At 47.6% G+C, this 24,179-nt stretch overlaps 1 protein-coding gene across 2 annotated transcripts in view; it reads left to right on the plus strand.

Annotated features, from left to right (window-relative positions):
* The first annotated feature begins 6,998 nt into the window (after window positions 1-6,998).
* The window catches only part of NPTN (neuroplastin), a 57,615-nt gene continuing 40,434 nt past the window's right edge, over window positions 6,999-24,179 (plus strand). The window contains exon 1 of one of the 2 annotated variants that reach the window (XM_064517630.1): window positions 6,999-7,285. In XM_064517630.1, coding sequence (XP_064373700.1) covers window positions 7,198-7,285 — 88 coding nt within the window. In that variant the 5' untranslated portion in view covers window positions 6,999-7,197. The remainder of the gene's footprint in view (window positions 7,286-24,179) is intronic. The other variant, XM_064517629.1, reaches the window with a different exon arrangement.

Below are 24,179 nucleotides of genomic sequence, written 5' to 3' on the forward strand. Positions count from 1 at the left end.
TCTGGAAGCTTTGCCCAGCCCTCCCTGCCACGGCTTCCTCAGCTGCTTTTGTCCAAGGTGCAAAAGGCTCTGAAGCTTTTCCCCCTGCAACACATCACATCCCAAAACTCACCCATGGGAGACCTCCAAGCTGTTTTCTTCCTCTCCTTTAGCTCAGTACTAGCCTACAGTATAGACCCAGCCCTAAGCCCAGCTCCCAGGCCAGAGCCCAGCTCCCAGGCCAGAGCCCAGCTCAGCAGCAAGGCAGGCCCAGCTATAGCCTCACCAACACAGCTCAGGCCAGGGGCCCAGGCCTGAGCTTAAATGCAGCCCTGGAGCAAGGGGCAGAGGGTGGTGGTGGTGGGGGGGGGGGGCGGGGGGAGGTGAGGCTGCTCAGGCCATTAAGGGCTGTTAGTGCCCGCAGCCCCTCCTTCCCCACAGTCACTATCTGGTTTTGGTGTCACGTTCTCCAGGGAGGAAGGAGCCTCAGGTTTCACTGAATTGCTTTCATTAAGCTGTTGCATCCCTAGTTAAAATAAATGTGCCCCCTCCTCTGAAGGTCCTCTGGCTCTTCCTTCCCGCTCCCAACTCTGCACTTTCTGTGCGATGCCGCCTGGTTGCACCGTGCAGCATCTGCAGCAGCTCAGCTAATTCCCACTGAACTGCTCTTAAAAGGGTTTCTCACAGGGTTTGCACCGGAGCCTGGGAGGGACATCCTCGGTCCCCGGCAGCCCCAGCGCAGAAAGCCTGGCCCCGGCCCAGGGAAGCAAACGGAGCTGCGGATTTTAAGGCTAGAAAAACCACACATCTAATCTGACCTCTTGCAGCACGCTGGATTAGGAAAATAGGTTGAGCTGAGGGCAGGTTTAGCGAAGCGTATCGCTTACCGCACTGCAAAGGCAGGCTAACACCTTTAATCTGGATTTAGCTGCTAAAGGCTGACCTGCAGGGGACGTGGAAAATAAATATCTTTGCACAGAGGATGCGTGGAGTCGCCCGCCGCCCTGCGCTGCAGGAGAGCTGGGCACCGTGGGCCCTGCTGCCTGCAAGCTCTGCAGTGAACTCCTGCCCGGGCTGTCCCCTCCGCTGTCCCCTGAATGATCCAGGCCTTATTGCCTTCATTGCATTTTAATTATGGGCGTTTAGTCAAAGGTATCGGCGTTTCCGCCCGGCTGGCTCTGCGCGCTGGCAGCCGGGGGCAGCCGGGGGCAGCGGCGACGCGGAGCCACGAGAGTGCCGCTCTCATCGACCCCCGGCGCCCGCCCCGCAGAGGGACACGCACAGGGGTGACGCTTTCCGAAGCGCTGCACCTTGCGGGGCACCCGACGGGGGACAGAAGTCAAGGGTGGGCCTGTCCCCTCCTTCTCAGGAGGCCCAGGGGATGCTTGACCACGAGCAGGGCCATGCACAGCCCTGGCGAGGAGGTGAGGGACCACATGGCCCCCTCCACCTCCTGGGCAGCCTCTGCCTGCAGGCTCAGCACCTCTGCAGGCGTTAATGGCCTTGAGCTGCCCCACCTGGGACCCTCACCCACCCCCCTGCCCACAATCAGGAGCTCATTTAAGCTCAGCCCAAGGTCCCCCCCCACTTCTTTTTGAGCTCTGCTGTAGGGTTGTTGGACTCCAGCTTGGCTACGGTCTTGTTGATCTAGCTCCCCAACTCCCAGAGCACCTTCCTGGCTTGACCTTGGACCTGTTCATTGCCTATGGACCTGACTGATGCTCTGGACTGACCCTGGCTGCCTCCCTGCTTTGCCTGGCTCAGGCAGCGTGGGGCTGGACCCTGGCCCGTGAGGCCCCTGCCCTGCTGGCTGCGTTGTGCCCCTCGGCTCCCCGTCCCTTAGGGAGCAGCCAGCCCTTGCTGCTCCTGAAACAGCACCCTGCTTTGCAGAGAGACCTCAGCGATCAGCAGTTTGTGCCCTTGCTCATCACACGGACCAAAGCCAAGCCCGCTCTGCAGGCTAAAAGCACCCAGGATGGGTCTAGGGACTGGCCAGAGGGACGAGGTGCCCCGGGACACAGAGCCGCCCGCACATGCAAGGGAGAGCAGCTCCCTGGCACCCCCGCGCTGCTTCACCTCCCGGGGAGGTGCTCGGGCGCGACGGGCAGCGCGGAGCACGCGGCGCCGCCCTTGCCGCGGGGGCTGCCCCAGCCCGGCTCGCGGGCGCCGGCCCTGCGCAGTCCACGGCTGCCACCTGCCGTCTCCTTCTGCCGGCGTCACCCGCAGATTCGCCCTGCTGCAAATCGCGCCAGGGGTCCGGGTCTGGCCCGCGTTGCCCCGCAGCGCCGCCCTGGGCCCTCCCGGCGGCCCCTCGCCCCGACCCGGGGCACGGGGGAGCGTGGCCGGAGCCGCTTCCAGCGCGAGCGGTGCCTGCTCCCCCGGGATGCCGGGGACGGGCAACAGCTCCTGTGGGCTCGCACCTGCAAACTAAGCTGTCAGACTCGGTTTAACAAAACATCGGGTGGGGGGGGGGGGGAGAAAAACATTACCATGTGAATGAATCAGATGAAGAATTTGCAATTAAAAATAACTTTGGGGTTGGTTCAGAGGGAGGGTGAAAAAACACTTTATTTTTCCTTGTTCTTCCCCCTTTCCTGCAGAAAAATAAGTCGAGGTAAGAGAAAGTTCAGGGGTTTTCTAGTATAACAGAAGACAAGCAAAATATGCCAACATCTCTCACTTGGACTCTTTTGTGTTTACATTGCACATCATCTTGACCAAAACTACACTTTCTGTCACAATGTTTGTTTTGCTTGAAAAGACACTTCTCTTCGGGAGGAAAAAAAAACAAAAATCACTTAAAACATTTTGACCAGTTCTGACAGGAACATTTGAACATGTAGGAGGACGGGGGGGTTGCTAGAAATAACTGCACTGCCATTGCCCAGGGGAGTGGAGACATGTGAAGCAACTGTCTCCAAAACAGGGAAGCACATCTATGTCCACCTTCTCTCCTTACTTTCCTAGGGTCTTTCCTCCCTTTCAGAAGCACCATTTCTCTGCCTTTACAAGCTTTGAGGTTTTTCTGTCATTTCTGAGCACACTTTTTCCCGTTCAACCTTTTTCCCCTTTTTCATTTCTTTCCTTCAGGATTTTCTCTTCCATCTCCTTCTTTCCTGTTCCTCCTCCTTTCTCCATGACTTCTGCACAAAACTAGTCCTCTCACCTTGTTTTTTTGTTGGCATTTCCTCCAAGCTCCAATGCTGCCCGATGGGAGAAGCCGTTGACTTTCTAGCTATGATTTTTGACGTGGCGGGTTAGCAGTGGCCAAATCCTGCTGGCCTGGCAGAGGGGAGGCTGCTGCAGCTCCGCATCCCCGGGTCCAGCCGGCAGCGATGCTGAGCCCGCGTTCCCGGCAGGCACACGTACATGCTGCGCGTACATAGACAGAAAGCACAGCACTCGCGCAAACACAAGCAGCACCAACGGTTGTCCATGCACGCAAGAGGGTCTCTTGGTTAATCCCCAGAGCTCGTGCTCCCTGGTAGCTGGCCCGGGCTTACGGCCTCCTCGATACCTGGCTCCCCAGCCTCTTATCCTGCTTGCTGACTAATCCAGCTTGGTATCTGCTAGCTGTCGCAGGCTGACGTGCGCGCCCACACAACGTGCACGCGCGGGTCTCTCCGGCTGCCGGGCCCTCGGGCTGTAAGGCGAGCGCGAGAGCCTCCGCTGACGCACCGGGCGGGAGACGAGCGGGACTCGCCTCCGGCGCTCCGCAGGGCAAGCCGCAGCCACCGAGGCCTAGGAGCCCGGCAGCTCGCACGCAGTCTGGCCAGCCTTACATAACGTATACGTGTTGCATTATGTGTTTGTTAACTCCTCTATCGCTCTCCCCCGCACATGCAAAACCAACACAACGTGCATCTTGCTCACGCGTTTAGCAATGCAGTCTCACCATGCAGAGGCATTTCGGCTTGCAAGTACTTGGCTTGCACGAGTTGAGCCCGCTGCTGTACAGATCTGTGTTTTCATGAGCTTGTTGCCATCAAAGCATTAACCAACGTTATGCGGCATTACTCACCCCCGTAAGCCCCCTGCAACAGCTAAGCTCCCTGCTAGATGTCACACAACGTTTCATGCTCTATGTTTTCAACTTTTCAGTAATAGATTCAAAAGAAGGTGACTGCAAGGGAGATCTCTAGAGGCAAAGCTTTCTTCAAGTGCCAAAGTATATCAATAAACACACAGAAATAACAGGTTTCTGTTAACCAGATGGAGTTGCAAGAAGACAGGCTCAAAGATGACCCGCATGAAGGGGCAATGCCTCTGCTGCTCCTCAACGCAGAAATAACTGAAGCTGTTTCCTGAATTTTCTTCTTCTTTGCTTCTTTTTAAGTATTAAATAGTCTATCCCACGTTGGCTGAAGACCTCAATGGATAATCAGAGACCAATCAAATGAAGCCATCCCAGGTGGTGAGAAGGTGGGCTTTGGCTGAGGGGGAGGAAATAAAGGGCTTTGGAGTTACACTGCCTGGAAGTTTTGACATGTCCGACCTCCCCATCCGCTCACAAGGTCAGGAATCACCAGCGCTGGGATGTGAAACCACGCCAGCAAAGACATCACCCGCAAGGCCTGCACTTTAAAGCTTCAGTCTGGTGGAATTTGTAATAAAAAGTGCTCTTTTCTCACTATCAAACCATTATGCTGAATAAATATCACAGTGGATCCAGGATCGGCAAATCCTGTTTTTCTACACAGCGACTTTGCTATATGCATGACCTGTTGTAAGAGGAAACACTCTTGCACGGTGGAAGAGCAGCTTTTTATCCCATACCAGCCATGGCAGGGCACCAGAACAGATCTTACTATATATATATACAGCCTATGTACGCTACAGACCCGGTATTAACCCCGTTCAGTCCCTCAAAGGATTCTTGAAGATGACAGCAGGCTTCAGACCGGGTCCCTCATTGGCCTCCTCTGCGACGGGCCGTGGCAACCCTCCACTTCGGTGTCTCACGCTGTGCGTTTGCAGCGGCTCCATATCGACCGCAGCCCAGGCAAGCCGAGCCTGCACCTCTTCCCCAGCTGCTCCGGGTAACCATCTCCTAGCAGAGCTTCGAGGGAAACGCCGGCGCCGCGGCCCAGCGCTCCAGCTGGCCGGCACACCACCGGGGCGAAACCAGCAGAAACTGGGGCAGTGCGTCCGGGGATTGCCCCCAGGGCAGAGCCCGGGAGCGAGAAACCTAGCAGATGGGTTATGCAATCGTGCGCAGAAGATCCAGCAAAACAGCAGTGTGCTGAACTGGTTAGAGGAAAAAAAGCCTGCTAAGTTGGGCCCGGGCCTCTGGCAGGATGACTCACCGCGAGCTGCCATGGTTACGAAGCAGTATTACTGTGCAGACACAAGCCATGCTCAGAGGCAAGTGCATCACTAACTAGTTCCAAACTTGGAAAACATCTGAGTGTAGGTAAGGCCTAATACCGAGTGGGTGTTTGCAGAAATGAGAGTTATAGCAAAATCCACCGGTGCTAACATTTAGCAGGCAAAATAGCATGCAGAAAGCAGAAGGAAGGACACCACCACGTGAAGCCCTGCGTTCTGGTTCTTCTTGCCTATTCCTTCTGGTTTTCGAGCGCTACTGTCAGAAATGTTCCACAGCACCAGAAACGAGGAGAAAAAAAGAGGATGTTTCTGCAGCGTGGCAAGAAAACAAATAGTAGTGTCACAGATGATTCAGCTGGCGAGAAGAGTGAGTCATGGCAGTGCACCATGGAAATGCTCAGGCGCAGGATACACGGCACAGTGGAATATCTGATGCAGATCAAATTTAGTACCGCGGCATCCTTGGAGAGCGAGGGACAACCCCGATTACATAAAGCACCGAACGCAGGCCTGAACGCTTCTCCTGCGTGAGCCCGGCCGGGCGAAGCTGCGGCTGTGAGCCCAGGGCCACCACCAAAGCCTTGAGGTGCTCAAGCAGCAATTTCATCGGCCTCAACCGAGGAGCGGGGTTTTCACGGAAAAGGTGTGTCCGATGGTCCTTTTCAGGTTTCTGAGACACGCTGACAGTAAAGGCACTCGGACTGAGCTTGCTAAGGATCAGCAGAGAATAACCAGGCCAGGCCGGGGAGAAGGAGCAGGGAGGTAAAGCCAAGCAGCTGCTGGGAGCCCGCTGGGGAAGAGGGAGCAGGCGGCACAACTGGTGCCTGGCCAAACTGGGTTAGAGCAGCATGAGCAACCATTACCCTTCCGGCGGCTGCGACCAGGCAGGCAAACAGGCCCTGCACGCGTTTCCCCAGGGCGCCGCGTCGCGGGTGCACTTACGCTGCCTTCGGGGCAGGGACGTCTGCGCACACGGTACGGAGCAGCAGAGAATTAAGAAATTATTTTAACGGGATTTCACGGCAGGGAAGGTTTCCCTGCAGAGGGCAATGCAGCTTCTAGCGGCGTTAGCGTCCTCCCCGAGCCGCCTCCCTGGCTAGAGGGAGGACAAGGAGCCGCAGACGCCCCTCGGACGCTCTTTCAGGGGTCTGATGCTGCAGGGACCTCTAGACTGGAAGGAGGGCTCACAGCAGAAAGCAGAAAACCTCTTCTCGAGGGATTTTCCGCTTTTGCTCAGCGTCCTTCTGTGCTGCTCCCTCCCGCGGTCCTCCGCACATCGTGCGTCTCCGCAGCTTGGGTGCGCGCAGGAACGACGGCTTCGCGTCCGGCCGCTCCATCCGCCCTGCGACTCGGGGCCGCCACGGCCTGCCTGAAGCGGTCGGCGAACCGGGTTTGCCGTCGGCTGGGATCCCCGGAGCAGCGCAGCGCAACCAGAGCACGAGCACAGCCGCGTCTTACAGACGCGGAAATAAAGAGATGTAAACATGTATAAAATATACAAGATCATATATTATATAGATATTATATATATTACATATAGCCTGAGGCAGCGCCCACGCGGGGCCCCGAGGCGGCCGCAGGCCCCGGCGCGCCCCCGCCTCCCGCCGCGGCCCGGGGGCGGGGCCCACGCTCGCCCCGCCCCTCGCCCCGCCCCGTCACGTGCCGCGGCCGCCCCGGGGCCGCGCGTCGCCCCCTCCCCGCTCCGCGCCAAGTCTCGCGAGAGCCGGCGGCAGCGTCGCGAGAGCCGGCGCTGCGGTAGGAGGTCGGAGGCAGAAGGACGGAGCCGGAGCCGCCTCGCTGCCCGCCGCCGGCGCCTGCCTCCCCCCGCCTCCCCGCGCCGCCGCCCGCCTCGCCCCCGCGGCACCGGCCCGCCGCCGCCGACGCAGGAGGATGCCGGGCTCCGGGCCGCTCCCCGTGGCGCTCTCGCTCCTGCTGGTCACGGCCAGCCTCCTGCCGGGACCCGCCGCGGCGCAGAGCGGTGAGGGCGGGCGGCGGCGGGAGGGGGGGGAGGGCGGCGTTGCTAGGGGGGCGGCTGGTTGCTAGGGGGGCGGCTACGGCGGGGGCGGAGGGTCAAGCGGCGGGGCCGAGCGGCGCGGTGCCGCCGGCCGTGGGGAGGCTGCGGGCGGGCGGAGGCAGCGGAGCCCGGGGCAGGGCGCGGCCGCGGGGCGGGCGGCTCTCGCCGGCCCCCGCCGGGGAGCTGGGGGTGCTCGGCGTGCGGGGCGCTCCTGGAAACATGGAACATCTCTTCCCGCCTACTGAACCTGCATCAGCGGAGCTGCTTTAGCCGATTTATAATGCCATAAAATTGTAGTTTCTTAGCAACTACAGAGATCCTCTGATAGGAGCGCGGAAGGGAAGAAAGCCCTGCTCTGCCTCTTATAGGGCAGTGGGAGCTAAATCCAGCAGAGCGTGCCTCCTCCCCGGCGACTTCGCAGCCAAGTGCATGACAATTAGTGGCAGGAGGGAGCGGGGCCAAGGGGCTGGCCCACACGGCGGGTCCCGCGCCCGGAGGAAGCGCCCGCAGAGCTTATGAAAATGCATGGCTTGGCGTGTGATCCCGGAGCCCGAGCGCGTGGTGAAGTCGGTTCTGCGCTCCCCAGAAGCGCGTAAGCACGGGCTTTCTGGTGGGCGCTTCGCTGTGCAGCATCATGGCAGACCTGACAGAGGGAACGCTTCAGCGTGCCAGTGCTATAAAGATCAGAGGTCTTTACTTCCCGAGAGACCCAGATTTATGTGCGTTGGGAAAACCCATCTAGACGGAAGCAATACCTTATTACCGTTACAGTGGAACACAAATTTTCATCGTTTCTCCTGCTTTCTCCCCCCCTCCTTTCTGCTCTGCAGATACTATGTAGACCTAGCAGTTGCCTTCTATCGAGGTGAGACTTCTACCTTGCAGCATGAGGTCAGCTTCATTGACTGGGTGCTCTAGAATAACCGTGAGGCTTTCATTGTGTTTGACGATTATAATAGAGATGTAGATTATAGCGATAACGGCCTGTAGATCCAAGATGTGAATTATTGCCTCAGTATATGCAGATTTTGCCGTCTGAACCAGAACTGAGCCCCATGTCTGGTTATGTTAGCCAAAACGATGCAGCTTTGGTACCCACGCTACATGAATGAGAATTGTGGGCTTCCTGCAAAACCAGGGATTTCTGAGGAGCCTAAAGGAGTCTGGGGAAATCCCACTGGAGTTCGGTGGGAATTAGGCATCCGAGTCCTGCGAGCTCCCAGGAACGTGCTGGTTGGATGGTGTGGCAGATGAAGCCTGGTTCCCTGTTGCAGGGATGCAGCCCGATTCCTGTGGTAGCTCTGCTGTCTGAGCACCATCTTGGCAGAGTTAATCTGCCCGTGTTACGTTTCCCGTTTCATTTGGGTGAAGGGAGGTGAGCAGCCTTCAGAAATGCGAGCTAAATAGGTCGTGTGCCTGAAGCTGTTCCTGTGTAGAGTTAGCAAGCAGGGTGTCAAATGCTGGCAGTTGGTATAAAAAGTCTAAGTAGCCGGTTGATAGGCAGTGCAAACATTTGTTGTTTGACAGTAATTACATGTCTGAAGGTCAAAAATGGAATAAATTTTGGGGGGTAGATGGAAGGCTTCAGGCTTTCTGTGTGTTAATCATGGCTCCCGTTGCTGACATGAAGCTAGCCAAGCAGTACCAAATGTTAGTGTGAAGTAAGGCTGGAGACCCCAGATATATTCTGAAAGCTCATTAATTTTTATTTGGTTAGCTAGGGTCATCCTAGCAATTATATGGTCAGGGAGACTGAGTTTCTGTGCTGAGATGGAAGGAAATGCGCATAGGTGCGTGAAAGTCCTCTTGAAAAGGAGTGGAGCACTTAAACTGCATAAAGCAAAGTGAAGGGTGGAGGTCCTTCTGAGAAAGGTTTATTGCTGCTAATTGAGGTGCTGCTCCAACTTGAATGTGAAAAGAAATTTAAAGATTGTGGGCTCTGCCCTAGAGGAGCTGTCTTCTTTCGGCCAGTAATGGGCAGTGAGACGCCTCCCAAAGCAGAGCAATTCCTTTCTGCTTTTGCATGCAGAATGCACACAGCCGTTTACTGAACTGTGAATACTTCTTGTAAGGCGCTGGAAAAATATCGTTCTTCAAATAGGTGTGTCTAAATACATCAGTGACAACTTGGTTAAAAATCCCTACGTGGCTATTGAGAGGTGCACTCGTGGAAGGATCCCCAAGAATCGCGCTATCTATTATTGATAAGTCGCCACCACTGTAGTGAAAGGCGACACTCCAAAGTGTTTTTGCGTGTAGAGTAGCACAGCGCCAGCTTAGCGTGAAAAATGAACAGTAATGTACCTGTTGGGACATCTCCTGCAGTTTCAGTGTTTGATGAAACCACTCGCTTCACCCTAAGATATGTGCTCTGAGTGTCTGCTGGGGGTCGGCCTCTTCTCTGCTTCTGCCAAGAGATCGCCATGGAGTTGCCAGTGATTTTTTTAGAATTAATGTAGCGCAGAATATTTATAATTAGAATCACCTACGGGTTTAAGCGTAATGAAACTGTAAGTTGTTTTTTTAGAGTTTGTATGGATTCTTTTTAGAGCTTTTGCATAAACACCTGAAGATCACAGGAAAAATTTACATGTCAGAAATTTAAATTTTTCCTGAGGAGTCTCCTGAGAAACTTGTCAGGTGCTGTGAGGCTGCGTTTCCGAGGCATACTAGCATGTCATTCGTGTGCAGAGCATAGCTTAGAGGAGGTGACAGAACGGAGCGATAGAAGAAAGATGAGGAAGTGTGAGGAAGAACAGCTGGAAAAAGCCAGTCTGTAAAGAAGATCCCTGTAAACCTGTAGCTTCCAACTGATTTTTTTGGAAAATTACTTTAGCGCTTCAGAGCAGATGCTGTTCTCCTGGTGGAGTGATGCTTGACCTTGCTGTTTGCTCTTAAAATGACATGCCTTTTCTGGTTGCTGTTCTTTAACCATAGCAATATATTTGCTTCTCCAGCTGCTTGTTTAAAAATAAAGACTTCAGTGTACTAATACTTTCGCCTTAGAGTGTTTGGATTTAAAGGAGCATGGCTATATTTTTACTGTTGTCTAAAATAGATGCTTGGACTGCCCCTGTTAAATCCCCAGTGTCTCTCCAGTGCACCAACAGGTGAGCTGATTTGCTGTCAATTTTTAAAGTTAGTGCTTCCCTTTTTGGAGCTCTGGTCTGGCAAAATGTGTTTGAAAACAAACTCGATCTTGTTTTATGTAGAGGAGTGAGTTCTTAAACATCACTTATTTTAAGATTGGGAATGCTGATTTAATAAAGCTACGTAGGATAGTCAAAGCTAGACATAAAGATGAATAAAGAGAATTAAGTTAGGTGATACTTGTTGTACATCTGCTCTCTTCATACTCTGGTTGGATGAATGAGAGGGATCTAGCTGGCTAAAAACATAATGTGGCTTTTCTCATGGCAGAAACCAGTATAGACATGACCATAAAATTGAGGAGTAGTTGTCTTCTCTTAAAAAAGCAAGCAGAAAACCTTCCTTCCATGCTTGTAATGCTTTTTCTGACTGCTGGTTCTCATCCATTTTGCACTGATTGTATTCTGACAAATGATTTTAATGGTCCCTAGATAAAACTTAGGAACAGTTTCAGGCAGCATTTATGGAGACTGAGTGTGGGCTGAGCATGGAGGAAAATGTTCAGAGTTCTGTTCTCTTTCCCACCATTTCTTTTCTTCTTCCTCCTCCAACTCCCCCATAGGAAACTTAAATACAAGCAATATGACTAATGTGTATACGCTTAAAAATTGCTCTAAATTCTAGCAGATCTCTGCTAACAGGTTAGGAGGGAATAAGCACTAGTACTAACATCTCAAACAGTATTTTTCATTCTGGCAAAAACCAGTTCAAACCCGGGAACTCAGGGGAACTACTTTTAAATGGTGACATTTGCTCAGAGCTTTACTACACACCCTTACAATATGATACTCTATGAAGACTACTTGCTGTTACGCTCATGAATGAGGCTCATTCTCTCCTTCACAATGAGCTGCTTTTCTCAGTAGTACTCTGTAAGTACTACTTTAGAGGAGGCAATTGTAAAACAGCATTGTAAGGGACAGTGCTAGCCTGTGATTCATCCTTCTGTTGTAAAGCCAGAGCAACTGTGTTTGTACTGTTCTTGACTTCTAGCGATGGAGGTGCTCCAGCTCCCGCTCACAAATCTGTGAAGATTAAAGGTAGATAATCTGTTTCTGCTTACCTATTAGCTGGAAAGATCTTCCATAAATCTAACCTACACCCACTGTGCTATCCTTTTAGGCTTTTTATTCCTTAATCTAAACTGTGTGGATATGGGGAGCAATCTATTTACTTGTCATCAGCAGCTACTTTGAGCACTCCTCCAGGTTAATTACCATGGTTGATCTACATAAGTTGCATCTTCCTGACCATTCCTGTTGCTTTTCTGTGGATTTTCTCCAGTCACGTTTCTTGGAGTGTGAGATGTAAAACTGGACACGCTTCCAGTTGGGACCAGACCAAAGTTCAGCAGAGTGGAAGGATCACTTAATGCGTCTTGCATATGGCATTCCTGTTTGCGTCGTAATACAAATGCATTTGTGCAACATAACACTGTTGACTTGCGTCCAGTGGGATCCCTTATGGTGGTCAGCTCATGTTGTGCAGAGCTGCTGCTTTGCGTTCTATTGCTGCCTAAACTAAGTAGTTCATATGTGTTCTTACTAAAAAGGCATCTTATCTAGTTCTGGTGTTTTTTCCCAGTTGTCAAAATTATTCTAAAATCTTATTCTATCTTCTGGAGCACCCACCACTACTTAAGCTTGCTTCTAGCCCAGCATTGGTCTTATATTAGGTTGTTTTCCACCTGCTTGTTTACTTACTATAATGTAGCTTCATGTACCATGTGTGTTTTTTAAGAGATAAAGAGGTTTTATTTTTGGTTAGGAGACTCCTCTATGGGGCAGTATTAAAAGCCTTACTAAAATTAGGAAAAATATATCTACTCCTTTTCTGCGGTGACCTTGGTGGGTTTTGTTGTTGTTTTTAATTGGCTTTTTAAGCAGGAGATCGCATTGTCACGGTCAAGTTGTATCAAACCACTGACATAGTAATAAAGCTCTGGTTCTTCCCTCCCTAGCCCCTTCTGCTTTTTTGAGTGCTTACAAATAGACTCGATTGGTTGTATCTCCAGAGAGTGATACTGGGTTGACTGATCTACACTTTCGTGGCCTTTCCATTTCAAACGTAGGCACTGTCTGCGCTTTACTGTTCGCCCATCCTCTGCAAGTACTGTAGGATGACTGTAATTAAACCCAACAACTTGACAGCATCTAACTTTCCAAAGTGATCTCTGATGTACTCTTAGAGCTCTTCCCCAGGACTGAGTCTTTATCGCTGTAATACTTCTGCTGTGAATTGCAGATGTGATGGTGGGAGCTCCTTGGGGCTCCTCTGGTCCCCTGAACCTCCCAAGCATGTCAGAGTTGCTCAGGTTGTTTGCAGGAACCCATCTGTGATTCGGGTGCTCCTTCTGTCTCGAAGCAACAAGCAGGATGTGCAGATTTAGAACCTGGCTCTATACACGGTGGACAAGTTCAGTCTGTTAGATGCTTGAGGATGGCCTTTGTGTATCTGATAAACTTTTAAAAGGAACTATTTGTTTGTATTTCAAAAAGATTTTGGTGACTTGGGCATTTTGGGGAGGGACAGTTAATGTGCAGAGTTGCATAAAGTTGGAGGGCTTAGAATGGCTATTAAAACATGGAAATTATCAAAAGTCCGTATTAGAAATAAGATCCAGTTTCTTAAAATGTGATAACTATCTGAAACATACTTATGTGCCTTCAAAAATCTTACTTGATATATTAATTAGAATTTTACTCTAGGAGTTGATACTTTTTTATGGTCTTGCACTGCATTGTCTTTTTTTGTTGTCTTGAAAGATTCAGTCTCAATACATCTAAGTATAATCTCAACCTGGATTGAGTGTCTGTATTTGTGTCAAAACTTGAAAGTGTTTTCCCCCTAGTAAGGTAACTACTGTAGACTTCTAAAAAGTCATTCCATGTTGATAAGCTTGAAGCTTTTCTGGGTCATCTGTGTGGTTGAAGTCACAACTTCTGTGCTGACGCAAACTCATTCAAGGAAAAAAGACAGTAGCTTTTGAAGCTGTGAAGGGTTTTTCATCATATGGCGTCAGAAGCTGTAGAGCTCTGCCATAATTTGGAATTAGAAGTATTTTGAGAGTAAGATGTAAGGTGGGGGTTGGGTGCTGATCTAATGATGGAGTCTCCAGAGAAGGCTTGGGGATGTGATGTTTTTGTAAACTATGTTAGCTATTGATAACAGATTGGAAGCCCTTATATATGTGTGTATATATACATACATATATACACACACACACACATATGACAGGTGGGGTATGACTTTCTATAAGAACAAATTTTCCAAGTGATAGCATCCAAAGCAGATTAACAGTAGGTAACTAACTGAACAAATTTGCATTGTGAGGTGTGTCTGTATAGAAAAATAAGATCATAATGTCTTGTTCTGTCTTCAATGAAGAAAAAAGCAGGTTTTAGAATCCTTTAATTTGTATTTACATTAATTTTTTAAAAATATCCCACTGATGAATCTGTTAAGCCAAAGTACTACTGAGCTTGTTGCCTGTAACTGCGTTATGTGAACTGCTGGGTTTGAGTACGTGTAGGGATCACAGTGGTTCTCCCTCAAGCGAGAAACCTAAACTACTGCACGTGTCTGGAAACCTAAACTACTACACGTGTTCTCTAAGAAGCATATTGAAGACATGAGAAAATAAAAGGAAGGAGGATATTCTAGACTAGAAAAGGGAAGACTTGAGAAGATCCCATGAGTCCATAACTTCAGGTGGCAGCACAAGTGGAAAGAAAGGATTGAATTCTGAGAGGTTGGTAAGACTGGCAAAAGACTACATTTGGAAGTGGGAAAGAAAAAAACGAGCTTAAATGTCTAGAACAAGAGCTTGAGAATGATTTTGTCAGTGCGGTAGGCTCCCAAAGGACATCATAGCAGAGCAAAGGGTTTTTGGACTGAAATTTGGAGATTGAAATAATTCAGTGAAGGCATGCAGCAGGAGTTAAAAAACCAAACCCGCACATGGCACACTTGGCTGATTAAAAAACCCCAAACCACACAAATAAATACTGTGCTGACTGATAACTTCTAAATTTTTTTGACCTAGTTTATGTTAGAAAAGCTGTGTGATAGTTAAATAACCTACCTTAACAGGTTCAAGCTGTAAATGTAAAAACATTTTAATTGATTTAGACTATAGCTGAAGTGGTTAAGCTCATACTCGTGAATTGACTGATACTAAACTGGTTTAAATGCAATTCCAAACTGGAGTTCAGCTTGTTTCTTCTGGTCTCATTAAACTCCTGCAAGTCTCCTCAGGTTAAAAAGTCTAAATCTTTCTGTAGTGCCAAACACAGTATGTAATAACTGGTCTAAACTGACAAAATATTAGATGATCCCTCACTTCAGTAAAATCTGAAATTGCTGTTACAGTCCAGAACATGAAGGATCAGTGAAGGTGGCTTTAGTAATGGTTTTATTGCTCAGGGTCGCTTGTGTTGGAAAGGAAAAGAAGGTATCTTGACATCAGCTCCGAGGTTGTGAAAGGCATTATGAGAATTGGATGTGGTTCTTTTGCATGTTTTTCATACAGTAAAGGAAAATTAATAGATTTTGGGTTAAGAAGGTGAGGAAAAAACTTGATGGGTACCTGTCATCAGAGGGGGGAGTAAATGCCACTTTTGAACTGCTGTGGTCAGTGATAACCCCGAGCTTTCCATGGCGCTATGAAGGGTGGCCCCTTGCCCGCAGGGGTACGTCGTATTCAGTGCTTGCACGGGGTGAGAAGGGTTCTGCAGCACGCTTCCCCTGTTATGACTGCGAGGATACATGAGCAATGAGTGTGGCAGTTAGTTGCTGTCGAGGCTTACCGCTTCGCTCCTGCAGGTGCCTTGGGGCAGCGGTTTCAAAACCCTGAAGTCGCTGAACGTGCATCTTTAGTGACCAAGAAGCAGGCTGCGCTTTGTCGTGGGCCGTCTCCGCTGGATGGACTCCTCTTCTGTGTTTCTGTGTCTTGGGAAGCCGGGGCTTGCTCAGTCTGGCAGGGGGGCTCTGCGTTTTCATGCTGTGAGAAAATCTAACAAGTGGCAGAGCTATGACTGGCTAAGTTGTATAATATGAACAATCACATTAGAAACAGGTGTTTGTAATTAACCTCCTAGTAAAATCTGAGCATGTTTCAGGTATACTGGAAAAATTGATGTAGCTGTTTCCAGAGGGTGGAGGAGAGAATGGTCTTCACCAGCTGGCTGAACGAATAGGCATTTCAATCATACTTGGAGAACTTTTTAACAGTTGCTCTGTGGCTGCTGTTGATTATCGGTACGAAGAGGGAAATCTGTTCACGTTTTTGCTGGCAGTAGGGGAAAGATTGCCGCTCCCTTTGGGGTTCATGTGGTTCACTTCAAGAAGCGGTGTACTTGGTGCCCGTTGGTCCCTGTAATCTAGAAATGAAGACTGCCAGCGAGGTCAGTTTATCTTGTTTCCGTCTGGGTCCTTGCCCTCCGCCCTCACGAGCGTCCCCCCTTTGCGTGATCCCGGGACGGCCGTTTGTCTTGGGTCTGGCACCGGCGTTTGCAGTGTTGCCTCAAAGCTTCCCGTGCTCTTTCACGAAATTATCTTCTCACCTTCTACTACGTTTGGGCTTTATGATGCTTTAGATTGCCTTCACCTTTGGATTTTCTCCTTTGCTTTTTTCCCTACGATATAAGCACTATCAACTCTGACCTTTACAGTTTCCAAAGTGTTTGAGCTTTGCCCTATTTATGCCGATTCTTTCTTTGTGCGAAAGGGTTGAGAAGGTGACACTTGAGTACCTGACTGTAACAGTTCTGTCCTGCGAGAGCTTCTTTGCTCGCTGTCAGCGTGACAGTAGTATAAATGTTTTCCTTTCCTTCTTCTAGGAGTGAGGTCATTGTATTATTTGTGTTTAGATTGGTTACAATGTAATTCTTCATGTATATAAATATATTTTAGTTTTGCATAGTCTTTTAAAGTGTCCAGTGGATTTCTCTTCACAATCGCAATTAGCTCTCCGTGCTCCAAGTTCTGCAAGTATGGATTTTGCTGATGTTGGCTGTGAAACCAAAATGCAGGATTTTAAGTGTTAATAAATGAAGGTTTTGAAGGTAGCGGTGAGAAAAAGGATGGAGTGCGAAGTAGTGCAGCAGTCTTCTCTGGCTGTTTGCTTTCTGAAACCGCTGCAAGTTGTGGGATAGGTCACAGCTCCCCTTGGCTTTAAGGGTACTGAGCTTAACATCAGACTAAGGTATTACAGTGCTGATGATTCACTTTCAGATTTGATAAAATCAAATTTTTACTTGGCAAGTTTTTGAGGAGTTTGCTGCGACCGCGGCAGGAACTGCGAAAGGAGGTGGATGAACACAGTACTGCTTACGGTGGTATTCATGTGCTTTTCCCCATTTCTTCATCGTCTCCAGTCTTACCTTCAGGGGATACAATAGGGTGTTCTTTAACTGTATAGGAGGTCAGTGACCATGAGTTATAACTCTTTTGCTGGAAAAGATGAATGTAGGCCACTAGCAAACATTTTCATTCTTTTTTTTTTCTTTCTTGTTCATTATCCCTTTATTTGTGCCTCTTCTAGGCTGGAAACTACTGCAGAGATGATCATCCTTTTCTTTTATGGCCCCTATCGAGTGTGAACCTGGCATAGGCTGCTCAGTCAGCAACGCGGTACCAATGAGCATGCATGTCCTGCATTGCCGCTGTGCTGCGTTGTGGCTTTGGTGTGACAAAAAGGTGGATTTATATTTCCTAAAGGGGGTTCCGAATATCGTGCCGTAGTCTTTCTTTGCAAACTGAAACGAGATGGAAAATTATTAAATGCAGTCTTCAGGTTTTTTGCGGAAATGTCAACTTGCTCTAGGATGGTTATAAAAACATCACCTCTGGTTTAGGAAATCCCTCAGCAGCAACGTTTTGCGGACAGGCAGAGTAAGAGTACTCTGGGGGCGTATCACTAAATGTTTGAGCTGCTCTTCTGTTCTTCCCCAGACCATCGCTGTTAAAGGCCAGGTACAGGATAAGTTCTTTTGATGCTTTGATCTGACCTCTGATAAGGTATTTGAAAAATATCCTTTAATGCCATTGTAAAATACTGCACAATTTCAATGTGGTCTTTGATTTAAGAGCATGTGGAAGACTACTTAGTGCAGTTATATACAACAAATCGTTAACAATGTTTTGCAGTGCTGTGATATAAAATAGATAAGTACTTTTCAATTTTAGTTCAGTTCAGAGAGACCATTCCAAAAATACTAAAATACAAATTTAACCAAATTATTTAGATCACCATTCATATTCTTCTCAAACGCTACAGAATCTCTAAAGTGTGGTTCATCTGACACTCTTTTAAAGAAATCCCACTCATGCAGTGGCATGATGGTTCAGTGTTAGTATTGGTGATGTGACAATATTGCTGCCGAATTCAAAAAATTGGAAGAATTTCTGAATGAATGAGTGTTTAACTGCTGCTTGCCGAACTGCTGGTGGGCTTCTGTCATTCTTTCAGAAGCATTCTAGCAAATGGTTGTTTTTCTTCTGTAAGGAGTATCGGTAAAGTGATGTTGCTATTTTGTAAATATTCATCCTTATGCTGAACAAAGGAGCAGGTTTCTGTCGGCATTTTCTATCTTCTCTGTTTTATTCTACCCATTTGAAGAGTCCGGATGTGCGTATCCCTTAGTTGAATTGTGGCCTTTGTTGTAAGCAGGAGCAGGGGGAATTTCTGAGTAATCAAAGCAGAAATCTCAACGGAGAATTCCAGCCTGCCTTTCATCTTGTAAGGTTATCTTTTTTAGGTAGAAAGCCCAGAAGCTCAAGAGTGGACTACTCTAACCTTGAGTGAAGTTATTGCTGTTGTTGTCCTTCTGCGCATAATTCTTGACAGGCATGGGGACAAAGTCGTCAGATCTGAACGATTAAAGTACCCAATTTGGGCAATCACTGTTAGGCGTTGTATTGGTCTTGCCTAATATTGAACTTGAATTTTGTCTCATAAATGGCAATATTTGACGTTGTGCAGGAGCTGCCATCAGAAGTTTATTTGTGTGCAAGCTATCAAACCAGAGTCAGTAGGCCTTGCGAGGTGAAGCCACCAGTCCAAGGAAGGATCTGACTTATGACGCAGCTCGGATGCAGCTACGGATCCTGGCACAAAGCAGTGTGAAGGGCAAAGCTATTTCTACAGGAATGTCCTACATACAGAACGTTAAGTGTTGAGAGAGAGCTCGCTGCGGACATCTGAGTTCGCAGTGACTTCCCGTGGTCAAAAGCATGTTATTAGATTACCAGGCATGTCAGAACAGGGTGAAGCTAAACGATGCTGTAGAAATGGTTTGGGGGGGGGGGGGGGGAGAAATATTGAAGAATGCAACTTAAAACAAGCATCTCAATTTGCGAAGCAGTGTAAATCTGGCAAATAAAAAGTAGTGGCATCCTTGATACTTCTGAATTTCCTTCCTGCCCCCCTCATCCTTGTAAGCAGAAGGGTGCCTGGCGCTCCCCATGTCTTGGGTTGTCCATTGCTGCTTGTGTCTACGCTGCACCTTGGTTGACCAGGCAGATCAAGACCTGACCTAGAGAGAGGTTACTCTGGAGTTAATAGGCAGCAATTCTCTCCAAATGTGGAGAGCATAAACTTTTAATATAAATAAAGCATCCCGCCTCCAACCTTCACCCCCAGGGCGGGGGGCAGTTTTACATGATATTAGGCAGATCCTGCTCTGTTAAAAGTTGAACTCTCAGATTTGCTTTTTAACATGTTGTGCCTTTTTCTGATAACATTTCTTGTGCACATATATTTTTGCTGAATGACTTGTTCTCGAGCCTGCCTCGGATTGCATGACCTGTTACATAAGCCAACGTTTCTGCAAAGGGCATTTCTTTTAAAAAGGTCCGTGTATTAAAATGTCCTGCTTCCTCATCACAGATGAGACCGAGAGCAGCTCATACTTCTGCAGAGTGCCTAAAAGGGGAAAAAATAGATTTGCCGTTCAGTATGTGCTTCCTTCGTACTAAAGAAAAATGTAATCGGTCCCTTTCAAACACACATTTGTTGGATAAAGAAAGGTCAAAGCAGAATTGGGAAGTGCTTTAAACCTTCAGCTCTCTAATGGAATAGTCTGAGGATTTTAAATAAGTAATCTGAACGTAAGTTTTTTTTTGTCATCCTCACCAACCTTTTATAGTGTTTTCAATATTTTAAGTTGCAAATCTGTTTGTTTTTAATATTCCTGAGGTCTTCAGCATGCAGGCTTTAGTCGCTGTATTGCATTTAAACACTGGACATGCCTGAGTTGCTGCCTTCTGTAAGAAGCAGCAGCGGCTGAGCTGTTGGGAGCTCTGCTTTTCCGTGTTTTGGAGGGGAATTTATTCCTGCTTGTTTGAGTGGAGTGGGTTCCTGGTTGTTTGCAGTCTTTTTTAGCAATGTACAGGAGCTGTGTCTCTTTCTGTTTTGGAGAAATTCTTGTATGTTTTCTAGCTAAAAAGAAAAAGAAAATTCTGTAGTGACCCAAAAAAGGAGTTAAAACTAATAAACGCTGGCTTATTCTTTTCCTTTGTGTCAGTCTTGTCCCTAAGCTCTGTCAGAGAGAAGCATAAATGGGGAGAACTGGAGAATAATGCCAGCCTTTTCCAAGCATGAGGCAGGCTTAATCTTTGGAAAAAAACTTTTTGAGAAACGAGTCTGCAGAGCCTCAGTGGAGGGAAATCACTCGTTAAATGCTTCTCCATGGGCTCGAGCCCACTGTCTCCTGACGAGCGCTCTTTTGAACGAGTGGGAATTTGAATGCATGTAAAAAGCATCGTTTGTTACACAGTTATCTAATTTTAGAAATGTTTGGCATAACATCCTGCGCTGCACCAGCGTCAGGAAAACCACCAGCAGTGTCGCTTCATTGAGGTGACTAGATTGTGTCTGATATCCAGAAGCAGTGTGTGTTTGTTCTCCAGTGTCTGCAGATAAGAGGACGTTTTGCCTTCGGGTTAGAATACTGGTAGCTCAGGGTTTTTACTAGCAGGAGGGTGCGAACGCTTAGTAAACTGGTTTACAACTTACAGATGTGTCTTTTGAATCCTTACTCAGTTGATTGCAGAATGAAAACTGCTGTGAGTCCCTTGACTCTTGCATCAATGCTGAGCCCTTCAGTTCGTAGTCAAGCCCGGGCAACATTGGTAGCTCATCCATGTGGCCTTCAGGAAGGTGATGAGGACAAACCCCTTTGCGATTCACATGTTTTGATACTAAAGCTGATTTGCGCCCTGGTGGCACTGTCCTGAATTGGGCCAGCTGCCCTCTGTGAGCAATGACTTGCCGTTTTTCTGGGATCTGGGAAACAGCTTGGTCATTCGGATTTGTTTAATCGACGCTAGGTGAGTTGCTGGTCTGCACAAACTGCCGAATGAAGTTAAACAGCCTTGCCTGTTTAAGCACGCGATTGAAACATCCCCTAGCTAAATATAATCCTGATGAAAGAAGCAGCCTACTCTCATTGCTTAGGATTTGTCCACTGTCAGCATTCAGCTATGGTATTTACAGTGTATGTGAGCTACTCTAAAGGCTGCCCTGAGTAGTTCTTGGCTGATGTCCTCTAGCATTTTCTTTGAGATATGAAGCAATACGGTTTCTAAGGCACTGACCAGCTGCATGAACTTACTGTAGATCTGGATACTGTTAACCGTGCTGCAGACGAGGTAACGTATGCTTCAGGCTGATCAGAGATAGCTTAATGATGTTGCTTTTGATCTTTTGCTTATTTGGAGAGCATTGATCCTAGTGTTATTAAGAAACAAGGAATTTTCTATACTTGTACAGATGATTTTATATATATATATTTCTTGCAGAAGAGAGCAGTTGCTCATGTGTGAAGTGATATCTAAAATGTCTGTAAGAGCATATCCTTCTTTAAGTGCGTAGAAGGACAGTAATAAACTCACATGGCAGTGAAGCTTAGAGTTCTCTAGGTTTTCCTTCACTGCCTCTAATAAGAAATTGGGTTTTAAGAGGCAAGCAGACTTTCTTAACGACGAGCTTACAAACTGAAAACAGGGCTTGCACTTAGCAGAAGATGAGCTCTGTTGCGAACTTGTGAATGCACTACAGGGATGTGCCTGTGTACAAGTAGCACCCATTTACCCCATGTCTGCTCCTTGTGGGTCTTCTGAGTAGTTGATTTAATCAGGTGAGACACTGCATTAGTTATCAGCACTTTTGAGCCCCTCTCAGAAAGATACAGGAATCGGCATGTTATATATCCTTAGCAAAGTTGGCAATTAAATATGAATGTCAAGGTATTCTGTTTAAAGTGGAATGTATTTTGGTTTTGTTTCCCCACTTTTGCAGTAACTAAGTGGGATAGCAAGTTTCCCTGTTCTCTGTAAATGACCTAAGCTGGTGTCCCAGTTAGATCTTCAGACTGTGATCTCTTACAGTAGAAGAGATTCAGGAATGCATATGTTGTGCTTTAGGTAGAAACAACAAAGGTTTGTGATCTCATACACTTCAAAATGTGACCGGCAAGCTGACGTCAATACGAAGCCAAAGTGAGGGAGTAGATGTTAACTTCTTGTCCTGAATATTTTTCACTTGCTAAGGTATTCCAGACTTGAATGTATTTTCAGTTCATCTGCCTTATGCTATCAAAAATATACAGGCATAGGATTGCTGCAAAACAAGAACAACTTTCCAACTCATGAAAACATGTACGTATATGAAAAAGGTGCCGGGAGAAGGTTTCTGGACCCCAAAGATTATTTCGTGAGACTATATTTGGGGTGAAAGTAGCTTCCTGAAGCTGGAAAGGCATGGCTGTAATTCCTACTGCATGCCGATTTCATTTCTGTGATCAGTGTTTTGACGTGTTTTTCAGTGAATTATGGTTAACAGGATCAGTTCATGCACAGTACAATCTGTGGTGTCAGTGCCCACAGAACAGTAGTGGTGCTTGGAAGCGTTTGCTGTGTGAAATGAAGTATCGTTTGTATATTGGGAGGAAAATCTTAAACAAAAATTCCACTGTTTCACCGTGTGTGGGAGAACATGAGTGAAAACCTTGCGTCTTATGTGTCTGAGGTCCTCGTCCCGCTCTAAGTGGGTTTTCTGCTGGGGGCTGGGGTTGGACCAGACGACCTTCCGAAGTCCTTTCCAGTCTCGATTCCCTTATTTTAACCTCAAAGCAGATGAACTTGTCCTTTCCCTCCGCGTAGATGCGGGGAGAAAGGAACCGCTCCTTGGCTGCATGGGACGTATTCCCAGGATGCTCTTGCAGCAGAGAAGGCTCTGAAGCATTTACTTTAGTCTGAATTTTACTTCAGTAGATAAATGACATTAGTTTGTCCTTCACTCCTTTTTTTTTTTTAATGTCAAACTGAGCAAGATTTTGTAATGCACGGAGAAATACAGAATGTTGGTCTGAATCCAGAAAATGTTAATCCCTGTGTCTGTGGACTTGGAGAAAGTAATCCTCGGGTTTCCCTCTCTGTGAAATGAGCATAAAGCTGCGTCGCCGACTTAGGCGTTTTTGTATGACACTCTCTGTATAATGTTTTCCTTGATAACAAGCATAACCTACCTTTGTCTATATAAAGCTGCGGGAATTAAGTTCTTGTATTGCTCCAATTCAGAGTATTTTTGTAGACCAATATAGGCTCGTCTGGACATCTGATCCAGATGTCCAGGTGCTGTTTTTAAAGCATCTTCTGTTGTCGGAGAAAGAGCAGGCAATGGCAAAGCAGGCCATGGAAGTGAAGGCAAATTCTCATTTCGTTGCATTTACGCCCTGCCGGTAGGAGACTCTTGGTGACGCTTGCCTGGCGTGGCACAAGTGTTGTGTGCCAGCGCCCCGGCACGTAAGGAGTTAAACTTGCGTGGCTGTGCAGCAAAGGGGACAGCGAGTGCGCTGTAAAAATTAAACCAATCTCTTATCACTGAAGTGATTAAAAAAACCCTTGTTCTCCTGTGTTGGATGAATGGGAAACCATTAAACCTGCTAGATGATAGGAGAAAGCAGGCAGTATGGCTTAGTATTTCCTGGGGAATTTAAGCATCTTTCTCCCTCTCCTCTAGCCAGCATGTCAGCTGTCACTTTTTTGTACACATTTGACTAATTTGAAATACTTTCTTCTAGTAAAGGTCAGTACTGGAAAGAAACCGCATGTTAATTAGGCTGGCTTTTTTCCCTCCTAAGGGAAATAAAAATGCAATACTTTGTCAAAACGATGGTGTCTTTTTTTTTTTTTTTTCTTTCTGGAAAATTTGTCACTTAATTAACATCTTTCACTGGAGAAGAAAAGTCTTAATTAAGCAGAGTACCAGGTTAAGTAGCAGACACTCAGGCTTTCAAAGCCCAGGTTGAGGGCTAGGGTGGGAGGGCAGCTGCTTATTGTTTTCTTTTGAAATTCTGATGCAAGTTAAAAGTGAGATTATTGCTGTGTAATAAAGGTAAAAATAGGTTAAAGGGAGTGCAAAGCAAACCCAGCTGAGAAGCACTTTGTAGGCTCCCTGAGAACATCCATGCTTTCCTGTCTCAATGAAGTCTTTAGAGTTACCACTTAAATTGATCCATCTTCCTGAAAGTGAAGTCCCTCTGGTCATTCACCTGGTGCTCCAAGCACACTTCGGACCTGTAAATACCGACCTCGGGATCGGACTTCCCTTAGAATGAGGCAGTTATTTCTAATGTTTTATACAAATGTAGCAGTTCAGAAGCATGTTAAATGTTTGCACCTGGATATGTTACATTCTTCACTT

The sequence above is a fragment of the Dromaius novaehollandiae genome, chromosome 10 (assembly GCF_036370855.1).
Source record: "Dromaius novaehollandiae isolate bDroNov1 chromosome 10, bDroNov1.hap1, whole genome shotgun sequence".
Taxonomy (NCBI): domain Eukaryota; kingdom Metazoa; phylum Chordata; class Aves; order Casuariiformes; family Dromaiidae; genus Dromaius; species Dromaius novaehollandiae.